General features: G+C 55.5%; 1 protein-coding gene across 6 annotated transcripts in view; it reads left to right on the top strand.

The window, feature by feature from the left end:
• Positions 1-26,749, top strand: part of SEPTIN9 (septin 9) — a 138,611-nt gene that overhangs the window by 78,857 nt on the left and 33,005 nt on the right. For all 6 annotated transcript variants that reach the window (XM_063409336.1, XM_063409338.1, XM_063409340.1 and 3 more), the window contains one exon: positions 2,594-3,253. In XM_063409336.1, the coding sequence (XP_063265406.1) occupies positions 2,594-3,253 (660 nt within the window). The remainder of the gene's footprint in view (positions 1-2,593; positions 3,254-26,749) is intronic.

Genomic DNA, 26,749 nt, shown 5'->3' on the forward strand with positions numbered 1-26,749 from the left:
TTCTCTCTTCTCGTGCAAGGAGGAGAGAGGCAATGCTGAGCAGGGAGCTCCAGCCGTGCCTGGTCCCTCTGAGGGCCACCATTGTGAAGGTGACATTCCCAAGGATGGTGTTCATGGCAATGGGGCTCTGAACAGAGGTGGAAACACAAACCCTCGTGACCACAGTCCTTATTTTTCCTGCCTGGGATGTCTGACCTTCTCCAGACCACGCTGAATTCAGGGCAGTGGCCAAATGTGGCAGCAGGACAAGTTGGGTACCAAAATCTCTGTGACACCATGAGATGGACAGCCCATCCTGCAAAGCCATGGGGGAGAAAGCTCCTGGGTTGTCCCCAGGCAAGTCAGTGTCCCTGCTGGGGAGGGAATGCCGCTGAGACCTGGGGCTCCTCAGGATTTTGGTGTCAGAACCTGTGCTGAGCCATTTCTGCCTCTCTTTGGGGTGAAGGTTCCTGCCCAGCCCCTCAGTCCCCCCTTCCTGCCCGCTGGCACTGCAGCACAAGGGAGGAGTTTTCTGCAAGGCCTTGTTGTCCTGAGACTGTAATCGTGGTTCTGCAGCTCTGCCTCAGGCCTTTTGAACCCCTTTGTGTCTGGGCTTTGACCTTTTTCTCTTTTCTGCATAAAGGCCCAGAAGGACCTGGAAAAAAGCCATTTTTGGGTGTTGTAATTCAGTCCAGCCCTTTGATAAGGACAGGGCTGGCTGTGCTCCAGAAAGACCACATGAGTGGCATTGGACAGGTTTACCCTGGCCTTGGGGCACTTTGGGAGGTTTAAAGTCAAAAGAAAGGGCCATGTGTGTCAGCATTGCAATGGGGTTACCACCATTTCTGTAGGAAGTGGCAGCAGGGCTCAGAGGAGTGGAGATGATGGATGTGGCTCATGTGAGGAACCCTTGGAGGTCAGCAGGGCTGTCTGTATCCAAAGCTCATTAGCAGGTCAGAAAGAAATCCCCAAACCTCTTGGTACTGAGGGATCTCCAGGGCAGTGTTCATTAAGGAAAGATAGTGGTCAGCATTTCCTTTGCTGCAGAGTTCCTTGAGAACATTTACCCTGTTCCACAAGACACGTCTCTCAGGAGGTTATAGGGCTGCTTGTTGAAGGGAAGAGGAGAAGCAGAAACTCCAAACAATGTTTTCTGTGCCTCTCCCAAGGGACACAACACTGGTCCCCAGCAGAAAGCCACAGCCGTGTCCCCCCTTGGCTCTGCAGCCACCATTTGGAGCTTTCCCAGCTTTGCTCTTGCAGTGGAACCCAAATCTTGGCTTGGCTTTGCCTGCCCTTCAGATGACTGCCCCATAAATAATCTGTCCCACACACAGGCTGAAATAACCCCAAAGAGACCCTTCCTGCTCCTCCAAGTGGAGGAGAAGACAAACATCATCCCCTGAAGCTCTGCAGAAGAATTTTGGGAGCTGACTGGAGGGTTGGGAAGGTCTGAAACCAGGTTTGAAGAGCCTGGTGTGGACAGAACTGTGATTCCATCCCTCAGGGAGCTGCCAGTGCCATGCCCTGTGCTGCTCTTGCCCACCCAGCTTTGCTCAAGGCCAGGCAGGGGCTCCCCGTCGGGTCGTCCCTTCCGCTCGCTTTGTTTCCAGCAAAATGCAGACTGGGCTTGGCTGGTGCATTGTTTTGAATGTGGGGGTTTTGGGAAAAAAAAAAAACAACAACAAAAAACCCAAAAAGAACAGCTAAAATGTTAGTTTCTGGATAAAGTGTGTGATGGAGAAGGGAAATTAGAAAATCTGTGTTGGAGGGTCAGAGCTGCAGGTCAGGATTAGAGGCCTGAGAGTTGGAACATGTTGAAACATCTTTCCAGTGTGGGGCTTTTTTTTGTATTAATTATTCTGGGGATGCTGAGAGCTGTGACTCGGACACAGACCTGCAGTGCTTGAGCTGTGCCAAGCGCAGACTGCAGGGCAGGGACTGCTGCAGGGAGCATCCACCCCTGTGAGCTGGTGGTGGCATGGCTGGGAGGGCTCCACAGAGGAGCAGGGATCAGCTGTCCCTTTCCTTGTATCGGGGTCTCAAGTCTGTGTGCTCAAAACACTTCAGTCTCTGGTTCATGTGGTCTCTAGGTTTGTTTTTAAGGATAGGAGCTTCTGTGGCTGCTGCCTTTGGTTTTCTTGTTGCATTTATATGGATTTGGTGCTCTCCTGGGATTGATTTCCTGTTCCCAGCTTGGATTTTGCTGGCAGCGCTCACAGGAAAGCCTGTGTTTATCTGTGCATCCTTTGGATGTGAAAGGGAAAGCGAGGTGTTGGAAGCTGGATTTCTGTCTTCCCCCGAATCCAGTGCCCTGCTCTGCTCTGCCATACCGTGGTGGGAGCCTCTGCTCCTCTCTGAGTGTGGGATGGAGGGCAGTGTGGGGATGATTTCTGCTCTGGGGCTGAATTTCCTGCCCCAATTTGTTTTATTACTGGGTTTTTAGCTTGTCTGAAGAGACAGGGCCTTTAATCCCCAGCTGCTTAAATGGATTATGAGTCCTGGGATGAAGGAGCAGAAATGGAGTTATGGGCCTTGTGAAGTGTCTGTAAGATCTCTGGAGACACTCAGGTGGATGGTAACTAAATCCCGAACTCCTTCTCATGTTTTTCAGCTCTGAAAAGATCCTTTGAGGTTGAGGAGGTAGATCAGTCTTCAAATTCTTCCACCCCACAAAGACGGGCCCCAAACACCCTCCTCAGGTCCACCGTGTCCAGCTCCACGCAGAAGTTTCAGGAACTCGGCGCCAGGAATTCGGAACCATCCACCCGGCATGCGGAGCCCACGGCCCAAAGATCCCCCAAGCCCCCTCTGAGGAGAGTGGAGCTCTCTGGCCCCAAAGTGCCCGAGCCGGTGTCCAGGAGGACGGAAATCTCCATCGACATCTCCTCCAAGCAGGTGGAGAACTCCGCCTCGGGCTTGTCGCGGTTCGGCCTCAAGCGGGCGGATGCGGGGCACAGAGCCCCCGAGCCGGCGGCCAGGAGGACTGAGATCACCCTGGGCAAGCCCCAGGAGCCGCGCAGGGCCGAGGCGCCGGCCTCCAAGATCCCCGAGCCGCCGCAGCGCCGCGCCGAGCCCGGCATCGCCAACGCCGCCAGCGCCGCCGCGCCCGACGCGGCCCCGCGCCGCCCCGATGTCCAGCTGGGCAAGGCGGCCGAGCCACCAGCCACGAGGCCGGCAGAGAGCTCAGACCATGCCCTGCCCGCCCAGCACCACCTGGCAGAGCCAAAGCCACAGCCGGGGCCCGTGGAGAGCCCGCCCAAGAGAGAAGGAGGTGAGTGCAGCCCTGGCACTGCCGTGGGTCGATGCCTTGGGAAGGCTGGGCTGGAACAGAGACTGGGCAGAGCTGGAGAATGGAGTAGAGGTTTGTTGAAAGGCCTCTAGGATACACCTTGGGCAGGACAAGAGCCTGGCCAGGGCTAGACCCAAGGTGGACCCAAAATGGGCACAAAATGGACAAATGGTCACAAGGTCTCACACTTTGATAAGTTTTGGTCTATTTGCATATTGGGGTTTAATTGTCCAATTCCAGCTCCAGGCTGTGAGGTCCCATCCTTCTTGTTCCTCCCTCCAGCCCCCCTTGTTTGTGCTTTTGGGCTGAAAGTTGTCCTTGGTGTGCAGCAGGAGAAGGATTTGTTTTGTGTCCCTGTTCTGTTTAGAGAGCTTACTAGCACTTAATACAAGGCTCAGACCTGCACCCTGAGGCAGCACAGAATCTGAAAAACACGGAAGCTAGAACTCAAGGCATCAAGGTGTCACCCAGGAGATGCCAAGTGCTGTGTGCTGCTCTTTCAGCTCCTGTGGTGACGCCTCTCGAGGCTGCTCTGGGGTCTGTGCTCAGATGTGTCCACACGCTGAGCTGTTACCCTTGGGTTTATCCTGTCTGAAAGAGCTGTCGGGTTAAATAAGAAACTCTGTCAAGTCTAGAAGGAAAAGAAAAGGAAATGCCAAAAGCCTGGGTGCTGGGACGTGACAGTTCTGCCAGCTCAGGCGCTGTGTGCAGACCCACAGAACCCTGGAAAGGCTCTGAGGTGCGGGAGAGGTGCTGGCTCTGGAGGTGTTGTTGGGATATCGTTGTTTGGTGATGTTGTTTATGGTTGTGGGGCAGGAACCGCCTCTTCATTAGCAGAAGTCAGGGTTTTTTTGACCTTGGAGACAAAGTCTAGTAACAACATGGACCAGAGCCACTATTAAACTGGAGACCTGGCTTACATTAGCTCTATCTTGTTTTCAATTAATTCCATATTAAAGCTAGCTTCCCTCCCTTGCCAGCTGTCATGTATTCTCCGTAATGTTTTGGAGATTTTCCTTTCAGACCTGTTAATTACTTTTCCATTCTCCTTTGCCCATGAGCTCTCCTGTGAGGGATTCTGTGGTTGGGTGGAGGGCACCCATCCCTCCCCACCCTGTGCCTCTCCCTGGGGGCTGTGGGATGGGGTGGGGTGGCTGAGCCAGGACCTGGGAGGTCCCTGCCTGGCCCTGGAGCTGCACCAGGGGCTCCATCCCCTCTCCTGGGTGCAGCCCTGTGGTCACACTGACATGCAGAGAGGCCAGGCTGTGGTGTGTGCTGGTGTAAAACCAAGTCAGGAGTCAGCAGGGGAGCTGATTTCAAACCTGCAGGACCCAGGTGGGTTTTTCTTACTGTGGTGTAGGTGTGGCTTTTCTGAGCTGGGCTTTCTTTACAGGCTGGGGCATCTCCAGCTGGGCACAGCTGAGCTCTGAGCCCCAGCCCAAGGGGGGGTTGTGTGAGCCCCTCTCCCTGTCCCCAGCTGCTGTGTGTGGTGCCCAGGAGGCCCATCCTGCCCCGTGGGTGGGTGCCCAGCCTCGTCCTGCTGGGTCTGGGCTGCTCGGGGTGTCCCAAGCCCTGAACCCCATGCAGGGTTGGGCACTTTAAGAGGAGAGGGCTGGCAGAGCTGCTGAATTCTCCAGCTGCCCGGGGTGGGGAGAGAGGGGGGACAGCTGCTGGGATGAGTGTCACCCCTGAGCCCAGCTGTCTGGAGTCTGCCTTGCAGCACAGCCAGCCTGGGTCTGGTACAAAAGGGGCTTTCAGTCCAAATGTCTCCAAGAATCACCACAGAATGGTTTGGCTTGGAATGGACCCTGGAGATCATCTGGGTCCAACCCCTCTGCTACAAAGGGCCAGAAGACAAAGCTAGAGGGGTTGTGAGGGCTCTGTCTCCTTTTCCCTGGGTGTCAGCACAAGGGTACAGCCTGGGGTCACTGCCAGAGCACGTGTCCCCTTCCTGACCATCTCCTCCTCCACTGCCATCACTTGAGGTTGCCCTGGTTTGCTCTCAAACACGACCCCATTTTGGGGTGCTCCTTCCCTTGGTCCACAACCCCCACCCTGAGGTGATGCTGGGCAGGTGCCTGGCCTCTCTCCTTGCTGCTGGTGCAGGAACACAGAGAGATTTTGGGGGGCTGCACAGGGTCCCTCAGGATGTCCCACAGATGGCTGCAGGCACATTGCCAATGCTCCAGCTCCGCTGCAGCTTTGGCCCCACCACAGCTCCCTAAATGAAGAGGCTGCCTCTCTGCTGCCTGCAGCAGACAGCGTGTGGCAGCTCCTCTCCAGGGTTTGGGGCAGCAGGAGGTGCTCCAGGGGCTCTGGACACCCCTGGATCCCGCTGCTGTGGCTCTCCAGCACAAACAGCTGAGCAGGGGATGCAGGCAGCTGCCTCCAGCTGCCCTCTCTCCTGTGCTGGGGCTTGCCTTCCCCAGCTGTCAGGCTCAGCTGCCTTGCCCTGCTGCTGAAGGCATGCAGGAGAGCGTGCTGTGCAGGAAGAGGCCGGTCAGAGGAGAGCAGCAGTCACAGGGAGCTTGGCAGTTCAGAACAAACCACAGAGGAAAGGAGTAATTTCAGTGCTGAGCTTCATTAGGGCAGCGTGGCTGGCGGTGTGGGCTGAGCCTGCTCCAGAGCTGGGCTTCCCGAGGTGGGAGGAGAGCAGGAGGTGTTTGATGGGGCAGGAAATATTCCTTCCCATCCGTGTTCTCCCTCTCTGAGCCTCTGTGCTCTCCTGCACTCCCTGGGCAGCATTTGCTTCGTTTGTGCTGGTCTAACATTGAATTAGGGCAGTAGTGGCAGGGTGATGGGACAGAGGCACCCGTTCCTGTGGGATGTGCCACTGCAAAGGTGGCTTTGTGTCCCCAAAATCTCCAGTGGAGATGTCAGTGGGGACTTTGTGTGGCTGGTGCTTCCCAGATGGGACAAGGAAATGTGATGGGATGACAAGGTGGTGTGGATTGCTGTAGCTGGAGTCTGCCAGGGCAGTGTGAGCTGGGCTGTGCAGTGGGGACAGGCAAGGGGAGGACATGCAGAGGGCAGAAAGAGGCACAAGCAATTAAAAATAGCCATAAAAACAAGGTGAGGGGAAGGGCTGTTTCTGAACCCGCAGCCTTGGGCGCTGTGAGAGGCTGTCCTTGCTGTGCAGGACACACAAATTCACATTACCACGTGTGAATACCCAAATGTGAGCGCCCGTGGGTGGGGGTGACCTCTCCCAGGCTCCTGCTGTGGGCAGCAGTTCACTCCCAGTCCCGGGGCACTGGGCTGGGATGGAGCTGGCAGGGGAGGGTGTTCCTGCCCTGTGCTGGCAGGGCAGGTCTGAGCAGAGGTGTGGTGCCAGTGTGGTTCATCCCTGTGAGGAGAGGAACAGGGAATCATTGTGGGAGCAGCAGGGCTTCATCCAGAGACATCCACCTGCCCTTTGCAATGGAGAGATCTCGTGGGATCCTCAGGAAAAGCCACATCAAATCTGTCGTGGGTGATCCTGCCACATCCTCCTGCCACAGCATCCCCTTCTACTGTGCTTCTCATCTCTGCCATTGTGCTTGTGTGGTTGAACATCTTGGCCTTCTCTTGTTCTTTGCAATGTGTGGTGGTCGGGCTTGGAGAGGGGGAGGGCATTGCTGGCCCCAGGAAAGCTGAGGTTTCCGTTTTGGTTTAATAGTCTGTTCCCACTTCCCCCAGTCTGTTTGTACTGATGGCTCAGTGAAGGCTCAGTTCTGGGGTCTCAGGTGATGGACTGGAAGCACTCCCAGATGAGAAGTGAAGGCTGATCTGGTGCTCCTGTTTGTCTCCTCACCAGCTGCTGTCTCCCAGGCCTTGGGGACAATGCTCAGCCAGCAAGGCAGGCCCTATCCCACCCCTGCTCCTGCCCCGTGGGCCTTCGTGGCAAGGATGCTCTGGAGCTTGTTTAGATAAATCAAGGCAGATATAATGAATAATGGGAACATTCACCTAAAACAGGGATGTGACCTTCCTCTGTGCCCCAACTATGCAAAACAGGCTGGACCATCTCTGAGCTTTCAGCTTGGTTGGAGTCTTTGTCCCGTGGCCACTTTGGGACAGCCACACAGGGTGCCAGGTGCCTCTCAAAACTCTGCAGGGTCCCCCCCATCTATTTTGCTACACAACAAGCAGGACAACATCAGCAAGGAGAAGCAATTCAACTGTTTTCACTCTTTTTTCCAGCTAGAACCCTTATGGAAAGACTTTTCTTTAGAAATCCCATAGAGTTGGGTTAAATTTAAACAATCAAAAAATACTTTAAAATAGAAAGAAGAAAACTTAGAGATCCACTGAAATCCTGGTGAAAAGCAAGGACCTGTTGCTGTGTGCTGGGAACTCGTGGTGGGGGCTGCAGCCCAGTGCCCTCCCACGAGTTTCAAGCACCCACCCTGCCAGGGACACCCAGGAATGGAGAAGTGAAGCCACACAAGCCTTTTGGGGTGACTTTTCTTCCATCCTGTGCTGCTGGGGTGACACCAAGTGTGGGGCTGCAGGGGTTTTAGGATTTGGACAGCTGTTAACACAGCGAGGCTCCCTGGGATGGAGAGCGCAGGGCTGAGTGGAGATGCAGTGAGTCACCATTTCCAGCTCTTTAACTGTACAAAGAGATTAAAGCTGCAGGGAAATGTTTCCTCCCAAGCCAGCTGACAGATTCAGGCTAGGCTACGGGCAGCCTTTTTTGTGTTCTTGTTATTATTTTTAATGGGAAAACTCCTACAGCCCAGGGTTCCAAACGGAGGGGCTGAGCGGGAAACGCCGAGTCCCGGTTTGCAAACGTGGGCGCCAAAAATGAGATAATCTGGAAAAATCTAGAGCTGCAGGCCCAGTGACTTGGAAGGAAGAGCGGGAGCACGTGTGGGGGAGAGGAATGTCCCATCACAGAGGCTGATCCAGGACATGCCGTGCATGGGGAGGGCACTGCCTGCTCGATGTCCCTGCGTGTGCCCTGTCCCTGGCTGTGCAGGTGCCCCTCGGTGTGTTAGGGAGGTGTCTGGGGGGTGTCTGGGGGGTGTCTGGGGGGTGTCTGGGGGGTGTTTGGGGTGTAACGTGGGCACTGGGGACGCCAGGAGGAGGCTGAGTGGTGTGAGGCTGTGATGGTGCTGGTGCTGCCCATCTCAGTCCTGCAGGAATGTTGTCCCCAAGCTCGCTGTGTTGTGCTCACCTCCTGTCACACTGTCCCTGCTTTGCGTGGGCACAGGCTGTGGGCAGGATACACCCCAGGAAATTTGAGCAGTCCACTGCATCCAGGCAGAGCCAGGAGGGTTTGTTTGCCTTGCTGGAAGTCCCTGAGGGCCCACAGGAGAAGCAGGGACCTCCCCAGTGCAGCTTCATTATGCAAAGGGAGAGTTTCCCACAGGAAACACCACGGCTCCCACTTCCTTTCCCTGCCACGTGTGGTCTCTGAGACCAGGAGAGGGCAAAGCTGGGGGGCTGCATCCAACACCAGGAGGATGTGGAGCTGCTGGAGAGAGTCCAGAGGGGGCCACAGGAATGCTCCAAGGGCTGCAGCCAGGCTGGGAGAGCTGGGGGTGCTCACCTGGAGAAGGCTCAGAGCCCCTTCCAGAGCCTAAAGGGGCTCCAGAAGAGCTGGAGAGGGACTGGGGACAAGGGATGGAGGGACAGGATACTGGGAATGGCTTCCCACTGCCAGAGGGCAGGGATAGATGGGATACTGGGATTAAATTCTTCCCTGTGAGGGTGGTGAGGCCCTGGCACAGGGTGCCAAGGGTGACTGCCCCATCCCTGGCAGTGTCCAAGGCCAGGTTGGATGGGGCTTGGAGCAGCCTGGGATAGTGGAAGGTGTCCGTGCCATGGCAGGGGTGGCACTGGGTGATGTCTAAGGTCCCTTCCTACCCAAAGCAGCCTGTGACTGCCTGCTGAGCTGCAGAGTGACCCTGGCCCTGGCCTCTTCCGTGGCTGGGTTGGGTCTGTGGGCGAGGCTGTGCATCCATGGCATCTCCTGAGCCGTGTGGGAGGGATCCAGGGGGGATGTGTGTCTGTAGAGGTCAGAGCCTCCTGTTCCAGGCAGAAGGAGACCGACTGCAGGGGCACCTGGGACAAGGGAAGGAGGGACAGGACAAGGGGAATGGCTCCCCACTGCTAGAGGGAAGGATTAAATGGGATATTGGGATTAAATTCTTCCCTGGCTCATGGGATCTGTGCTCCAGCTGGGCTGTGAGCCCTGGGCACCCTCAGGGACCTTTGACTCCCCTCTGTGATGAGAACTGGGGCAGCCCCTGGGGAGAGGTGCCTTTGCTGGCTGAGAAAGGGCTGAGTGCCCCCTTCTGCTGTGGGATTTGTGTTCATCCAGGTGGTGCTGGAAGGCAAAGGGAGACACAGCCCTGGCCGAGGGGGGCATGTAGGAACCAGACCCAGGAGTTTCTCTGTTTATCCTGTGGTATTTGCATGTCTGGAGCCCATGGCAGTCGTGCTGGGGAACATGCTCCCCACCCATCAGCTCCTTTGGATCCTCCAGCTTTCTCACATTTAGGTTAATCATCCTACAGGCTGATAAGGCAAATAAAATCCGTTATCTTGACCAAGATAAAACAAAGAGTTTGCTTTGATCTCCTGCAGCAGGGCCTGGCCGCTGGTTTTGTGACTTCTCTGCTGTCTGCTGGGGGAGGGAAGCAATGGCAATGGTGATGAACCTTCTGTAATTAAGGAATCCTTCTCTTTTAAGCTATTTCTAGACTGCTGTCCCTGCCTGAGATGTTTCTGTTGGCCAGTGGTTGAAGGGACACCATAGGCTGGGTGCAGTGCCAACTCCATAAACTCTGTCAGAGGACTGAGTTGAGATTATAGAGAAATAACTTTGTTTGCAGAAGATCAAACATTGTTGTGAGCAAAAAAGATAAGCTGACAGCAAGCCAGTTGTGTTCTTTACACTCCTCCAGCAAACAAACAGACACACAGACACTTCTGCATTGTCCAAAATGCTGTGGTGAAGCTGAAGTGAATGTGGCTATAAATGGAAAAAGTAGCTGGTCTTGGATTGCAGCCTGTGCTCAGACTTCTTTGGGCCCAGTTTTTCTTACATCTGTTGGAGGTTTTAAAGGAGGGATGTGGGGAGAGAGCTGCTTTCTTTTGGGTTGGATAAATCTGGGTCACTCATTTCATTGACCTTCTGAACTGGTCTCTGCACAGAAGTTCCCAGGGTTTCTGTAGGGTCACATGCATCAATACTTCACCCTCCTGAATCATTTTGGTTTATCTTGGCATGGAGGTGGCACCAGGCATGCCAGGAGACAAAGCTGGACCCAAAGGTCTGGTCCAAAATACTTTGCAAACAACAAAACTTTGCAGATGTTGATGCATTTATGGAAAGCAAATTGTTTTAACAAACTTTCTAAGGTTGCTGTGTCAGCCCAGGAGTGATAGCGTGGGCATTTGGGGTTGCTGGACTTGTATCACCTGCAGGTAGTTCTGTGGGGAAGCTGTGGGCTGGTTTTGGCATGGCAAGGGCCATTTGTCCAACAGGGATGAAGGAGGGCTGAAATTAAGCATTTTTCAACACCCTGAGTTTCAGAGGTTGATGATGCTCCAGCAAATACAAGCAGAACCTTGGGTTTATGTTCAGCTTTTCAACCCTTGAGAAGATGTCCAGGGCTCACCTGAGCCAGGTGGTTTTACCAGGAGCTCTCCTGTATTCTTCCCACAGTCAGGTGGAGGTGAAAAGGGATTTACCCAGCACAGGGCTGGGCAGGGCATTAATCCCTTGTTATCATGAGTGCTTGACAGGCCCCAGCCAACCTGGTCCTCTTGGGTCAGGATGTTCTGTTGCTGTGGATGATCATTTACTGTAGTGTGTGTGTGTGTGAGGATCATTTACTGTAGTGTGTGTGTGTGTGAAGCTTTTCCTTGATGCTTATCCATAATCCTTTAACTTTTTATGGTGGCTCTGCCTTCCCCCTTTTCCTCCTCTCCTGCTGCACATGGAGTGGGACAGATGTTCCTTCCCTCTTTTAAAGAAAAGCTCAGCTCGTGGAGATCTCAGAGTAAGATTAGATGGGAATCCAAAAGGATGTGGTGCCCAGGAGGAGAGGACAGTGATAAAAGTTGATATATAAGCTTCTGAGAGGAGCTTTCTCAGCCACAGCCGTGTGGTAACTCACAAGTCTTGAACTGCAGGGCATTGCTTTCAACTCCAGCTCAAATGCACCTGGGCATGTTTCACGTGGGCTGGGGAGATCTGGAGGGACATCACAGGAGCTCCCCTACCCAGCTGGGCTGGAGCCCCTGCCTGTGTTTGCTTCCCTTGTGTGTTGTGACTCTGGATGGGGAATTTTGCTCTGATCTGGGAGCTTGTGCTGTTCTCTGCTGATGCACTGAGCACTTGATGTGCTCTGAACCCTTCTCTGAAGCTCTGGCACGTGGAGGTCCAGGATGAGTGCCTGGTTTCAGTCTCTGAAGCTGCAAATGTGCAGGCTCGTGCTCCATCTCCTGCGAGATGCACTCAGGGCACTCACTGGCAGCTCCCCCCCATCTGCAGGGGAGATCAATCCAAGGACCAGAGAAGAGCCAGAAAAGCACTGAGGACATGGCAAAAGCTTGTATGGCAGCAGAGCCTGGTCAGCACCCTGCCTTTGCTGCCCACTCCTTTATTGTCTTGGAGGAATCCCTCTGCCCACTCCAGCTTCTCCTTTTGGAGAACGTGGCCTGAGGTCAGTCCTTGCACTGGGTTCTTTCTTCTTCCAGGTTCAGCTGTGATTAGGAATTAGCTGGTGCTGCTCCCAGAGGTGCTGTGGGACTGTGCAGGGTGGGAGAAGGCACTGCCCAGGTCACTGGAGTGGCTCTGCAAAGGGAGGCCCTGGGCTGTCCAGGAAGAAAGGGATGTATCAGGTACTTTCTGTGTCAAAACCTTGCCAGTCTCCCTTGCTCTCTCCTAAATTTGAAAACCCCATAGTTTGAAGAGGAAATAGGGATTTGGAAGGCATATGTATGGAGCAGATGTGGGATGGATTGTTCTTCCTGGCTGATGTTGGGGGCTGCTGGCACCAAGGGAGGAGCAGGGGCATTTGGATGCTCCTTGCCTCACGTCCTCACTCCTGCTTCCATCTGGTGCAGGCTGGATGGAGAATGGAGATTACCTTGGAATTGTCCAGATATGTCCTGGGAAAAAAAGGAGTAGATCTGAGCAGCTTTTCTGATAAAACATAATTGTTTAGACAAACTCTGGCTGAACTTGCTTCCTCCTGCATCCCAGCATGCAGATAAATGGGGTGGAAGTGGGAGGCCAAGTTCACTGCTGGGGCCCTCCCCGGGGTCACATCGCCCCCAAGACCCCCTGTCCACCCCTTTTGGTGGCCTTGGAGAAGACGAGAGGACGCAGTTGAGGGTGATGCCCTGGCTTTGGGTAATTCAGTGCTCCGAGATGTGATGGGAACGTTGATCAGGGGTGTGGGTGGTCCTGGGGGCAGCAGTGGATCCATCACAGTCCGGCTGCAGAGGCTGGACCTCAGCTCTGTGCTGCTCTGTGGGATGCAGGAGGTGAATTTCCTCCAGCCCTGTTCTCTCCAGGCCTGGCAGTGCTGGGTGTAGGGTGGCTGGGCAGATCTGTGCCCCTGAGAGATGCCTGTCTGAGCTGGCTGGGGTTTGGGGGGGACGTGGCCACTGCAGAGGTGTTGCCGTGCCCTGCCTGGCTCCTGCCAAGCTCTCCAGGAACTGCTTTGTGCAGTCAGATGAAATCTGAGATGCTGCCACAACGCTGATGTTCCTCCCAGCATTCCTCAGGGAAACAGTCCTCCTTGCCCTACTTTGTGTAGTAAATAAAAGTTTATTTACAGCCCAGGAGTGCACGCCCTGAGGTTGGGAGGTGAAGGGTTCCTGCAGGGCCCTGGAGGAGCTCTGGAGTTTCCTTTCTGCTTTGTGGCTTCAGTTCCTGGACAGAAAAGTCCTGTGAAGGAGCAAGGAGTGGGAGCTCAGGGGAAGCAGAGCCCTTGGGGCAGGGCTTTGTGTCCCTGGTGTCACCTGGAGGGGAGCTGAGCTCACGGGGGACACGTGGGCTGGAGCAGCCAGGGACAGCAGCAGGAGATGAGCTGCCATCCATCTGTCCCCATCCTTGCCTGCTAAGGGAGGTGTGGGGATGGGGCTGAGGGGGATGTGGGCATGGGCTGAGCTGTGCTGGCCTGTGGGGTCATGTGGCGAGTGCCACCTCTGCCCTGGCACTGCCCAAAATTCTCCTGCAGAGCTTCAGGGAATGATGTTTGTCTTCTCCACTTGGAGGAGTGGGAAGGGTCTCTTTGGGGTTATTTCAGCCCATGTGTGGGACAGATTATTTATGGGGCAGTCATTTGAAGGGCAGGCAAAGCAAAGCCAAGCCAAGATTTGGGCTCCACTGCAAAAGCAAAGCTGGGAAAGCTTCAAATGGTGGCTGCAGAGCCAAAGGCTGTGGCTTTCTGCTGGGGACCAGTGTTGTGTCCCTTGGGAGAGGCACAGAGAACATTGTTTGGAGTTTCTGCTTCTCCTTCTCATTTTTCAGACATGCAAGATTAATTGCTCTCTTTTATTGTCCGCAGCAATATTTATTCTGCTGCTCTGCAGCAGCGGGGGCTGCAGAGGTTTCACAAGCTGAATTTTCCCTGGACAAGCCCCTCCTCTGATTTCACACTTCCAGCTGCCAGGCTCAGTTTTAAAACAGTTTGCACCGAGGCTGAAAATATTTGAAGGGCAGAGCAATGCCTTGCAGGAAATGGCTTAAGCTTCCTGCTCCCAAGATGGTGTGAGTGTTAAAACAGAACTGGAGAAATATTAGACATCCTACATCCGGCCTGGCTGGGGAGGGTGACCCCGGGGTGATGGATGGAAAGCCTGGACACCCCCTCCCCCTGCTGCTTGTGCCTGGCAGCTTCCAGCAGGATGAGGGGCCCTGTGGGTCCCCCTGACCCCCATCCCCCTGAATTTATGGGGGAAAAATGGGCAATTCGTGTCCTGCTCCTCTGGGCTTTGCTGCCTTTTGGTTTTGTGGGAGATGAGTGGGGAGAACTGGGGGAAAGTGTGGGGCAGAATATCATCAGAGTGAGTTCCCAGCAGAGAACTTCCAGGGAGCTGGGAAAGCAGGGTTCTGATGGAATGTTTGTAGCAGTTCATCTGCCAGAGCAATCCCAGCCTGAAGTGAAGGGTGAAGGTCTGGGGTGGCCGGGTCTGAGTTGTTTTTTCTGGGGCTGCAGCGGGACCTTCCTCTCCCTCCAGGGGAAATCACTGCTGAGTTCTTGGCTTCATCAGAGGCAGGGAATCCTCCCAGCGCGGGTGAATTCCCGCTTGGTGCCGGCTGAGCTCCATCTACCTGGGCAGGCAGGGAACAGCAGCTCTGTGTCCGGGACAGACGGACAGAAATGGGAATTTGCGCGGGGAAGGGTGGGCAGCGATGGGATTCCATGGGCAGGGAGGACCGCGCTGGGGTGGTTGTCACACCTTCAGCTCCCTGGGGATTACTGTGGAAAGCTTCTCCTAGCCCTGGTTTGCTGGCTGGAGCGTGGAGATTTGAGGAATTGTATTCAGAATGTTCTCGGTTGGATAAAAAAGAATCTCTGAGCTGTGTCTGGAGTGTGCAGGTGCAGGAGGAATGAGGTGGAGGCTGTGGGCAGAGCAAGAGGAGGAGGATGGGTCAGAGCTTGGGCTGGTCTCAGCTCGCTCACACTCACTTCCTCCAGCACTCACTGAGAATCCTAAAATTGCTCATAATGGAGGAAAAATTGCACCCGTGCTGGGAGCTGGGTCCCCTTGGGAGGCGTGTTCCAGCTCAGGAGCAGCAGCGCAGTGTGTGGGTGCGTTTTGGGGCGGGTGCACCGTGAATGGAGCATTATGCTGTGCTCCAAGCTCCCTCCTCCCAGGCTCCCCGCCCTGACCCCTGCCTTGCCCTTCCATGTGGGATGCTGGCAGCCCTGCGAGAGCACGGACCCAGAGGGGTGAGTCCCATCCTCAGAGGCAGCTCTGGGCCTGGGGAGGTCAGGGTTGGATGCCCACCTTTCCCCATGGCACATAACCCCCTAAACCCTGAGCAGCGCTCAGGGCTCGGGATTTGGAGAGGCACACCCTGCTTGTTTTCCCAGGTTTTTCCGTGGGGTGCATTTCCTGGGAAAGCTCTGGCCAGCAGACCTGGGGGAGGGGAAGAAGAGGCTGATTTAAATCCCAGAAGCAGTCACAGCTGGCTGAGAGCTGTGTCTGCAGCCTGCAGTACCTCAGAGGTGCCCAGTGCTCTTGGATAACCTGCTGGAGCTGGGGGAGTGGAGCCAGTCCTGGGGCTGCCACTGCAGGGTGTGGGGGGCGGGAGAGGAGGGGTGGGCTGCACCACCACTGGAGGGGCAGATGCTAGGGCTGTTTGGGGGAAGAAATGCAGTTTTTTGGGCAGAAGTTGGGGCTGCTTGGGGACAGAAATGCAGTTTTTTGCCCCAGATCCCCATTGGCCTGTGGCTGCCACAGGGACCAGCAGGGTGGTTGGGGCAGGGGATGTGTGTGAAGAGGCTTTGCTGCCCCAAAAGGTGCTTGGGTTTAGGGCTGCTTTTACCCTCCCTGCCCCATCAGCTGGTGAAGCAAATACTCTGCAGCATCCTTGCATCCACAGGGCTCCAGGTGGGGTGGGGGAACGGGGAGGGGAATTCATGGGGAAAGGGAACATCCTTCCCCAGGAGTGTCCTGACACCCTTGAGGCAGCTCAGCAGCCCCAGGGTGTGCTGAGCAGCTGTGGGGCTGCAGGAGGGAGTGGTGCCACTGTGCAGTCCCTGCATGGGGGATTTGTTTTTCTCCTCCCGGTGTGCCCCTGCCAGCCCTGCCCTCCGTGTCACTGCGGGCCAGGGTGTCCCTGTGGGGGACGTGCCCTCCTTCCCACGCACAGAGGGACACGGAGCCCTGGGGCTGCAGCTCTGGGACAGGCACAGAAAGGTTTGGGGGGAGGTTTGGAAAGGGCTCCTTGAGAGGCTTTGTCCAAGGGCAGGGGGCAGTGCTCGTCTTGCTGAACCACAGGGCTGCAGGGAGGCTAAAGTTTGTCTTAAATCCTTCTTGAAGCTTGTCTTAAACCTGAGATGAATGGGTGATCTGGAGCCCAGGGAGTGAGTTTTAGCCAGTCCCTGTGAGACTGGGGTTCTGCCTTGCCCTGATGTGCTCTGGAGGAGCATGGTTTGGGATGGGAAGGGGCAGAGAGAGGGGCTGTGCTGGACGTGCCTGCATCCCTCAAGGGATGGATCCAGCCAGTCTTTGCCTCAAAAGCTGATTTTCCCTGTTGCTCTTCATCTAGAAAACAAGTTTCCACCACAGCCTTTGCTTAGATGGTCCCAAACTTTGGGTCCGGGGTCTTAAAACCCTCAATGCTTTTTTCAGGTTAAAAAACTTCACCGAGGGTTGACAGATTCCCGAATGTTCTCGTGAGGTTGTGGGGGGACCTTGGCCACCAAGAATAGTGTGAAATCAGCAGCACTCTGCTCTCAGCTTCAGGAGGGTGTCAGACATGAGAGGTGTGTCCTGCAGAACTGAAAACCTCAAACCCCACTGGGGCCTGTGACCTTTAAGGAGCGTCACAGAGCAGAGCCCCTGCCTTTATCTCAGATCGGGGGGAGGCTCTGAGCAGGGCTGGGTGGCTGCAGGGCTGTCCTGGATTCTCTAGCTTGGCATTTGGGAGGTAGTGGGGCTGCTATGGTTTCATGGGGTGATGGGGCTCAGCTTGGGCTCACTCAGTGCTGGCCAGGCTGAGATGGGCGTTTGGGGAGCACAGCACCCCGCTATGCTCCCCCACTGCTGTGGGGCAGCACGTGCTGTTCCCTCCTCATGGGGGTCCCGTGGGATTTGCAGCCTGGAGCATTCCCCTGACACTTTCTCCAGTCCTTGCAGGAAACGGAGACAGGGCTGGGAGGACCCTTGGTGTCCTGTGGGTTTGTGTGCTGAAGAGCTGCCCTGTGTGAGACCTGCAGGAAGTATGACCTGTGGTTACCATGTTAGGTTTGTGGGTGCTGTAAAGCTGGGGATTGGAGCCAAACAGTACAAATGAACCCCAAAAACATGCACCAAGCATGCAGGGCAGCTCTGAAATGCTCCTTTCATTCACACCTGAAGCTAAGCTCTGCTTCCTTAGAGGTGGCTGCCCCCAGCAGCTCCTGTGATGGTTCCTGACACTCCTTTGAGAGCTGCAGCAGCAGTTTCTAGTTCAGGTCTCTCCATTTCCCCAGCAAATGCAGCCACCTGCCCCCCTGGCTTCTGTCACGGGTGTGTGGACACCTGCCTGTGGTCTGAGTGCTGGTCCCAGCCCATGTAATGCCCTGGAGGGTGGATGCTGGTGGAGACCTGGCTGCAGCTGCTGAGTGCTTCTTGCCCCACTTGGAGTGACTGTGGTGCAGGTCTGCCCCAAAACATCTCTCAAATATTGGTCCTTACATCTATGTATGTATGTGTGTATGTATGTATCTGTCTGTCTATCTATCTAATCATCTAATCATCTATCTGTCCGTCCATCCATCCATCCATCCATCCATCCATCCATCCATCCATCCATCCATCCATCCATCCATCCATCCATCCAATCATCCATCTATCTATCTATCTATCTGTCTATCTATCTATCTATCTATCTATCTATCTATCTATCTATCTATCTATCTGTCTGTCTATCTATCTATCTATCTATCTATCTATCTATCTATCTATCATCTACCTTCTGCAATCTCTTGAGGAATATTACAGCCTAATTGGAATTAGGTGCCTGAATACCTTTTAGGACGGATGTCTTGGCTCTCCTGTGCCTCTGAACCCAGCAGTGCTCCCTCACCCTGATGCTGGAGGGGCATCAGACCCCCAGATGTGTTCTGTCACGGGGAGTGGGGTGATGGGAGCAGCTGGGATGAGGGAGGAGGAGGCAGGATGCCCCTCTTAGCCCTCCCAGGAAATACTAACACTGCTTCTTTCACGTCGTGGTGGAGCCCATTGCAGGCAGACATGGTGTGACAGCTTAGCACGACTGGCTCAGGAGCTGATTTGCTGCAGACACCTTCTGTATTCAGCAAGATGAGGTGTTTCTCCAAAGAGCAGCTCAGGACATCACAGCTCCAGGTCTGCCACCCCGCCTTTCCTATTGCTCTCTCCAACAATTAGGCAGCTTGAATCCATCCAGCCGCTCATTTGAACTCCTCCTTGAGCTACAGGATGTCCTGTGAGATTACTGAGTGCTTGAATGAGGGGCTTTCTCAGCTTGGCAGAGGCTGAGCAGACCCCAGAGAGCTCCCGTGCTGGGGGAAGAGTCTGTTGCCAAGTCGTAGGAGGAATTCCCACGTTCCTGTTCCTTCCTGCTGGCTGCCAAACGCTTGTCCTGTCCACAAAAGCTGATGTATTTGGTAGGATTTAACCTTTGCTCACAAAAGTGAATAATGGGGATCTTTTACTTTTGGTTTCTGGGTGTAAATTCACAACTCAGCTCTGGTTTTACATGCACAGCACGGACCCATGGTGGGAAAAAACGGAGGAGGAAAGAGGGAAACTTCGCTTGGGTGAAGTCCTCTGAGCCATAGCTGGGAGCCTGCAGAGAATTGTCCTGCTCCCAAACCAGGCTTTAGGTGCCAACCAGACCCCACCATTTCAGCAGAAGCACAAAGCAGCCCCGCGGGGTGCAGAATTTGGGGTTTCTCACGCCCAGAGTTGCTGCAGGTCCTGCCTGGACAGACACACAGGCTCCCAAGTTTTCCCTGTTGGCAGCAAGCACGTCCATGGAGTTTCAGGAAGGAGAAATGCTCCTTTTTGTTGCTTCTTTTCATGCTTACAGCAGAAGACACAGCTAGCACTGTTTTACTCTGCCCTGGACCCTCTTTTTGTTCTCTGGTTTGTGTCCCGTGGGACAGCCCTGGTGACACTGGTGCTGGTGGTTGTCACCACTCATGTCATCAGCAGCACCCAGAGCTACTGGAGTGGGGTGTGAACGACACCTGGGCACCTCTGTGTGGGGCTGATGTGGTCTGGGGGAGGTGAGGATGACCCAAAGCTCAGCTCCCAAATCTGGGCAAAGGAGAAAAGTGAAAACCAGAGGGTCCAGGCACAGCCTGAACTCATTTTGGGAGGACATCAGCCATGTCCCAGGGGTGGGATCAGCAGGAGGGAGCCCTGCACAGAGCAGAGAGGTCTCTGAAATGCCATGCTGAGGGTTTGGGGCATCCCACAGTTCTGACATCTGAAGGCATTCCAGCAGATCCCCTCCTTGCCTGGCTCTGTTTGCTGGCTGGTCCCCCAGTGGGGCTGCACTGGGCTCCACAGGGACTCTGCTGCTCCGTGGCTGCTCAGCGAGGTGCTCCCATCCTGGAGCAAGGGTTGGGCTGTGTCACCCTGCACAGGGACAGGCCATGGGCCACAGCCACACATCCCCCTGCAGCCAGCAGCGAGCCCTGCTCGAGGTCAGCTCTCTGTCAGGGCAGTGTGTGGCCTCCAAAAAGCTGGAATGAGTCTCCAGTGCTGCTCCAGGTTTTGGTTCTAATTAAAGGGACGCCCATGTAGGTGACCCCAGGGCACTCCCCAGAAGGGTGGGGAGAAGCTGGTGATGGATTTGCTTAGGGGTGGGCTTGCAGTGGGACCCTGGGGAGGCAGCATGGAGAGGTCCAACCTTACCCGTGTTTGCTGTTCCTGAACCAGCAATTCCTTCCTGGAGCTAAAGTTCTGTGAGATCAGCAGAAGCAGGGGTAAAACTGAAGTGTTTTTTGCTGTGAGCATGTGGAAATCAGACCCACAGATGGACGGGAATTGGAGTAATTGCCCCCAAAATGACAAGGTGCTGATTATAAGCACAGCCCGTGGCACTGCAGCTGGCCCAGGGGTTATGACCAGTGCCATAACCCCACAGAATCCTCTTTTCTTGCCTATCTGTGTAAATCTCTGCTCTCCCATCACTGCCTGCCCTCAGCACTCCCTGAAAACTGCCCAAAAATTCCATCTTGGTGCAATTTAGGATACGCTCCAGCCTGCCCCGAGCACATCTGGTATCTGTGTGTCGGGTGATATTCATCACAGCGTGAATGCAGCCAAGTGCTGCACGGCAGAGCCCTCCCACCTCCCCCCTGCAAACCAGCGCTGTTTCCATGCTGCAGCAATAAAATGAACCTAGCATTCCCGGGCAGGCCGTGATCTGGCAGGAACAACTGCTGTGTGGGATGAAGGGGATGAGGAACGCTCTGAAACGGGCCAAGAAACCACGTGCTCCTAGGGCTCTTTGAAATCCCTGCGGTGTTCGAAGCTATTTCCTAGCCCTCCTGCTTTTCTGGATCCGTGGCTGTTCCTGCTGGGCCTGCAACTGCTCCCTCTGCCCGGGAATTTTGTGCAGAGGCCGTGTTGTTTTGGGTGGGAATGCTGCTCCCTGTTTGCAGGCAGGTAAACACCCCTCCCTCGCCCTGCTTTGCTTTGTGCAGATATCAAATGTGTCCCCAAGCAGGGGGGAGATGTTGTTTCTGTTTTGCAGATGGGGGAGAGGAGTTACAGAGGTTGCTGAGAAATCCATGGGAATCTGCTGGCTTGGAGGGTGCCTGTGGTTTTGCCTCAGGACACTTTTAGTGGGTTCCTTCAGTGTTGGGCAATGAGCAGGCAGGAGTGGCACAAGGGATATTTTTGCCCCCCTTTTCCTGGGGTGACCATGCAGCAGACAGTGGGCAAAACCCCCCCAGACCACACTGGTCGTGTTGCCCCTGAAGGAGAGCCTGGCCCAGACTTGCCCACAAGTTCCCCAGTTTGTGGCTGATTTAAAAAAAAAAAAAAAAAAAAAAAAAAAAAAAAAAAAAAAAGGGACAAAAAGGAAAAAAAAATAGAGAAAAAGAAATCAAAACTGTGTTTTCAGCACAGTTGGCGCCTCAGCCACTGAGGCTGCTGTGCTTTCAAGGGAGGCAGCCCCAGCACTGGTGCCTGGGAGGAATGGGAGGGCAGAACTCTTGTGTGGTGCCTTTGATGTTGGAGGCTTTTACCCGCGTTACCCGGGGAGAAACTCGAGTGCTTTTCATGTCTGGTGGTGAGGGAGGCAGGGAGCCAGGAGGGATCAGCTTTGTGAGACCTTTTCGGAGGGAATTGAGCAGAACTTTGCAGAAGTTGTGGGGAGGCTCTCTGGGGCAGCAGCTGAAGGAGGTGCTGAGGCATCCTTGGCTCTGGCGTGCAGCGTGCATTGTCCTCGCCTCATCCTTGGCTGAGTAAGTGTCTCTGCTTGAGCTGTCCCCAGCCTGAGGGAGTAAAAACCTCTGGCAAGGGCTGTGCTGGGGTCTGCACAGCCGTGCCAGCGGGGATTTGTGGAGTGGGGAAGCTGAGAGTGAGGGCGTGGGGGTTTGAAGGGTAAAGGGGGGAAAAAACAGAGCAGTGGCTCAGCAGGGGGAAAACAGCAGGGACGGGATGCAGGCATTGTCACAGGGGAGTGATTTGTCAGGGGCTGTGCTGGGGGGGGAGGCAGAACTGGGATGGGATGGGATGGGATGGGATGGGATGGGATGGGATGGGATGGGATGGGATGGGATGGGATGGGATGGGATGGGATGGGATGGGATGGGATGGGATGGGATGGGATGGGATGGGATGGGATGGGATGGGATGGGATGGGATGGGATGGGATGTGCGGGGCCTGAGCAGGCAGAGAGTGGCACAAGGGCATCACAGCTCCTGGGGGTGACACAGGCTGGCAGCAACCCTGACATGATCCAGGGGCTGGGGGCTCCCTGGGGTGTCAGCTGCCAGCAGAACAGGACCCTGCTGTCCTCACCCAGCTCCTGCAGCCCCGTGGTGGGAAGGAGCCCTGGCTGCTGGCAGTGCCAGGGAAGGGGAGGGTGCTGCCTGTGCTGGGGTCTGGGCTGGTTTGGGGGCCCCAGAGGGACCAGGGGTGGTTTGCATTGTGCAGGTGGTGGGAAGGGGCTGCCACAGCCTCTCCAGCCTGGCAGATGTGAGAGCTCTTTGGGCTGCACTGGAGATGCTCTCAGGGTACTTTTGGTGAATTGGTTCCTGTGACATGGTGGGGAGTGTGTCTGGTGATGGAAGGGAGGCCTGGCAGCCCGGGGGAGCCTCACGCCTTGGATTCTGCTCTGGAAGTCGCCTTGGATTCTGCTCTGGAAGTCGGCTCTGAACTGATGAAAAGGGAAATTCCTGCTGTTTGATGGCCCCTTGTCCTGATGGCCACGGGGCAAACCCCACCTCCTGAGCATCCCTGTGTGCTCCGGTGGGTGCAGGGCTCCTGTGCCCGGCCCTGCCCGTGGCTCTCAGTGCCTGTGTGGGAAGTGCTCCCCAAAACCAGCCTGCTGCTCTCCTCCTGCCCATCCTGCCCCATCGCTCACAGCAGCCCCCTGAGCTGCAGCCTGTGCCCAGGTCACACAGCCCCTGTGCACTGTGGGGTGCACTGGGATCACCCAGAGCCCTGGGGACCCCTGAAAAAGGGCAGGGGTGTGGAGATGCCACATGGATGGGGACACTGTGAGGGTGGGCATGCCACAAGGTTGGGGACACCAGTGGGACAGTGACACTCCAGGGATGTGGCTGCCATGGGGATGGGGACAGCACAGGGAAGGGGCACGTGGGGATGTCACTGGGATATGGACACCATGGGGACAGAGACACCACAGGGCTGGGGACAGGGCACATGGGGATGGCCGGCTGCCTGCCAGGGGAGAGCTGATCCCTTCCTGGGAGGAATGTGCTGCCAGGGACAGCCCCCGAGAGCAGGACTGGCCTCCCCCATCCCGGGAGCATCCCCCGCGTGTTTCTCTTTAATTGGCTCCTTTGAACCAGCCCTGGCCCCGGTGGTGAGTGCAGGGGGATGGGGCTGGGGGTCCCCACAGTGGGGTTTGGGGAAAGGGGGACACAGAGGCTCAGTGGTCCTAGGGCCAGGGTCCCAGGGGTGGCAGCGGGGTCACACCATGCTCCAGCCCAGCTGTGTCCCCACAGTTTGTTCTGTGCTGTGTTGCAGCCCTGGAGCTCTGCAAACCAGCCTAGCTCCAAGCCTCACTTTTCTTTTCTTTTCCTTTTTCTTTTCTTTTCCTTGTTAGTTTTTTTTTATGATTTGAAGGTCCCCTCTGCATCCTTGTCCCACCCCTCCTGGTGGCTGTTTTCCCAGTGACCATGACACAGATGTTGAGGTGACGCGCTGGGACCCCCAGGACTTGCCAAGCACAGGGCTTTTCCCTCTTGCCTTAGTCTGGCAGAGGCTGGGGGTGCTGGGCTGTGTCAGTGTGAACCCCCAGGAACTGCTCTTTCCCCCTGTATCCCAATGTCTCCCTGTCAAACAGCCCCTGGAAGCAGCCAGGGCTGCAGGAAAGGCTCCACGCCAGAGGATTTCAGGCTAGGCTTTTTATATCCATCCCAGTGTGGCCACACTTCATTTAGGGAAGGAGCATCCGGGATGGATCTGGGCTGACGTATTCAGGGCTGGGACTATCTCGGCTCTGCCAGAGCAGATCTGGGCCAGGGGAGCAGCTGGGATCCAATGGGGCCAGCCCTGCTGCCCTGTGCTCTCACTTCCAGCACACACCGAGCTCTTGGTGTTGATTTCTCGGCGATTCCATCGGTGTTGTGTCCACCCTTCTGCAAATATCAGCTCATTCCACCTCGGCCCTGAGCCCTGCTTTGGAACCACGGGGATCCAGCCACCCATGAGCTGAGCAGTGCGCCCTGCACGGCACACCGGGCTGGCTGCTGCTGCTTCCCAGGGCCAGCTCACAGGAGCACACGGAGCAGAGGGGTGCAGGAACAGCCTCCCACAGCGCCAGGCAAGTTTTGGGTTAAAGTTGCTTGATTTTGTTGAATTCCTGCTGCTGTGGGTGCGGCGGAGGGAGCAGGCTGGTGGGGCAGCTCTGGGGTGGGAGGGGATTCTGCACTGCTGTTGGAGATGTGCTGGCTGAGAATCCTGGGTTCCCTGGTGCTAATTAATGACTGTTGGTTGGACTGAATTCTCATGGGAGACAGGTGAGCCAGGAAATGGGGCATTTGTGTGTGCAGGCAGCACTGGGCTGAGCTTTGGTTTTGAGACAAGCTAAAAATGCGAAAAAGCAAGAATTGTGATTATGTGTGAACCCCTAAGTGCTGCTGCCTTGTCCAGGTGTGATTCCAGATTGTAGGATAGAGCATCCAGGAGAACGACAGCTGTCCAGGGTGTGTTCCCTGCTGTAAGGGCATTCTGAGTGCAGATAAGGACATGTCACGACACCTAAAACAAGTTTGGGACACACAGAGGACTGCATTAGCCCTGGGAGCTGTGGCCTCTGCCATGCTGTTGTAGTTGCCATCCATGATTTCCCATGCTGAGATCAGAATCCCTGTGGGGCTCGTGGGGAGCTCCGTGGTGGGGTTTGGGTGTGTTGGACCCCAGAGCCCCTCAGCAGGTCCCCCCTCCCCGGGGTGTGCTGGCCGTGGCTCCAGGCGTGCACATGTGGCAGGGTCTGATGGCTTGGTGGCCAATAACCCGGCAGCAGCAGTTCCTGGACACCTCGCCATGGGGAATCCAGACTTCCCTTCTCTGAGCACGGTGGAATTTTTATAGCCTGTGGTTTTAAATGCTGTGATTTCCGTATGGCCCCGGCGCCGCATGCAGCCCTGTCAAAGCTGTGCTGGGGCTGGGTGAAACACGGGCTGGAGCTGCTGCTCCTTGGGTAACGTGTCTGAGCTTTGCTCCAGTGCAGGGCAGAGGGAAGGCTGGCTCTCCTGGGGTTGAGCCTGCTGGGTGCTGTGATCTTATGGCTGAATTCAGCTGTATTTCTTTTCATTTATCCCTGGGATTTGTCAGGCTTTGTGGAGTAGAGTACAGTAAAGCCACCTCGTTTGTTAAAAAATAATCACCAAAATGGGACTGAAAGAGTTAATCTTGCAAATACAGCTCAGTGGCTTCCTGGAAGAGTCTGTCCAAAAATCAGGAGGGGAGTGGGCATGTGGCATTTCAAGGTAACGGGGTGGAGGGGCCAGGCTGGCAAACCCTGCTTACCCCAGGGACGCAGCTGTGGCTCAGGCAGGGACGTGGCACTGTGGGATGAGTGCCTGGCTGGCAGCTGGGAGGCGAAGGCAGAGGTGCTTCATCCACATCTCGTGGGTGTGAGCACTGTCTGCCTCCCAGCAGTGTCCCTGGGGTCCCTGTCCCCACGGGGACGAGGCAGAGTTCTGCCACAAAATCTCTGCTGGTTCATCCTTATCACCCCCAAAATACTAGGCAGTGCTGGGGTGCTCACAGGTCCCTCACTGTGATCTCTAGGAAGGAGTGCAGCCAGTGGGAAATCAGCAGTGGTGCTTTCTCCAGCCCTTGATAAATCCCCTGAAAGCCACTGCCCAGGTCTGGCTGCTCTAGGGATGCTTTGGGGCCATCAGATTTTCCAGGCTGAGGCATCCCTGTCCCTGTCGTCCTGCTGGAGGAACGCTGCCTGGATCCAGCTGCCACCCAGCTCTCCCTTCTCACAAACTCGTGGAAAAGTGATTTCCCTTCCTATTTTCTGGCCAATTCTCAAACTCAGACTGGGTTAACTGTTGCTGTAGATGGCAGAACTTGCAGGAGGGCCCTGGCCAGGCGGGGCTGTAAAAGCCACATTTTCTTTGGGAATCGGATTAAGGCCCCTTTTTCTGCTGCTGGGCGGATGCCGTGAGGGTGACATGAAGTCTCTCTTTGTCCTGGATGGTATTTCTGGCCCAGCTGCAGTGGGTTAACCCTTTGTCATCCCACACAGTCCTGCTGATGAATGGCCCTTTGCTAAGCAACAGGGACCTTTTCCTGGGGTGGAAGCACTGTAGGGGCACTGTGCATCCCCCCTGCACAGCTAGGGGATGAAGTGCAAAGCCTTTGTGCCTGTCTAGGAGACGTGTCTGTGGGACAGGGACCTGCCTTAACACTGCTTCCCACTGCCTTTCTTTGCTGTTTTTAGTCTCTCTTTATTCCCAGGATAAACGGATGGGACCTTGCACCCCAGTCCTGCACTGGCACCAGAGGTGTCTCCGTGCTGGGGCAGCCCCAGGGACACGGCTGGGAGAAGGAGGGGGCAAAAGTGACAGTGAGAGCAGAGGCCAGGCCAGCTGGCAGAGCACAAGAGCTGCCTGTGTGCTCCCCAGAGGGCAGTGACCGTGCCTGTGGTGCTCCCTGGGCACCAGGGCCCAGCCTGGCATGGCACTGGGCTGGGGCAGGGGCATCACTTTATCAGGAGAGCTGGAGGGCTGGACAGCCAGCCAGGAGCAGGGTGATGGCAGGCAGAGAGCATCCACAGAATTCACAGAATCACAGAATGACCAGGCGGGGAGAGACCTTCAAGATCATTGAGTCCAACCCAGCCCTGACACCTCAACTAAACCACGGCACCCAGAGCCACATCCATTTTTTTTAAAACACATCCAGGGATGGTGACTCCACCACCTCCCTGGGCAGATCATTTGAATACTTTATTACCCTTTCTGTGAAAACCTTTTTCCTAATATCCAACCTATATTTCCCCTGGTGCAGTTTGAGACTGTGTCCTCTCAATCTGTCAGATGCTGCCTTATCACCTCCTGATAAGGGGGTGAGAACACAACCTCACCTGACCACAGCCACTT

This window comes from Prinia subflava, chromosome 12 (assembly GCF_021018805.1).
Source record: "Prinia subflava isolate CZ2003 ecotype Zambia chromosome 12, Cam_Psub_1.2, whole genome shotgun sequence".
NCBI classification, from domain to species: Eukaryota; Metazoa; Chordata; class Aves; order Passeriformes; family Cisticolidae; genus Prinia; species Prinia subflava.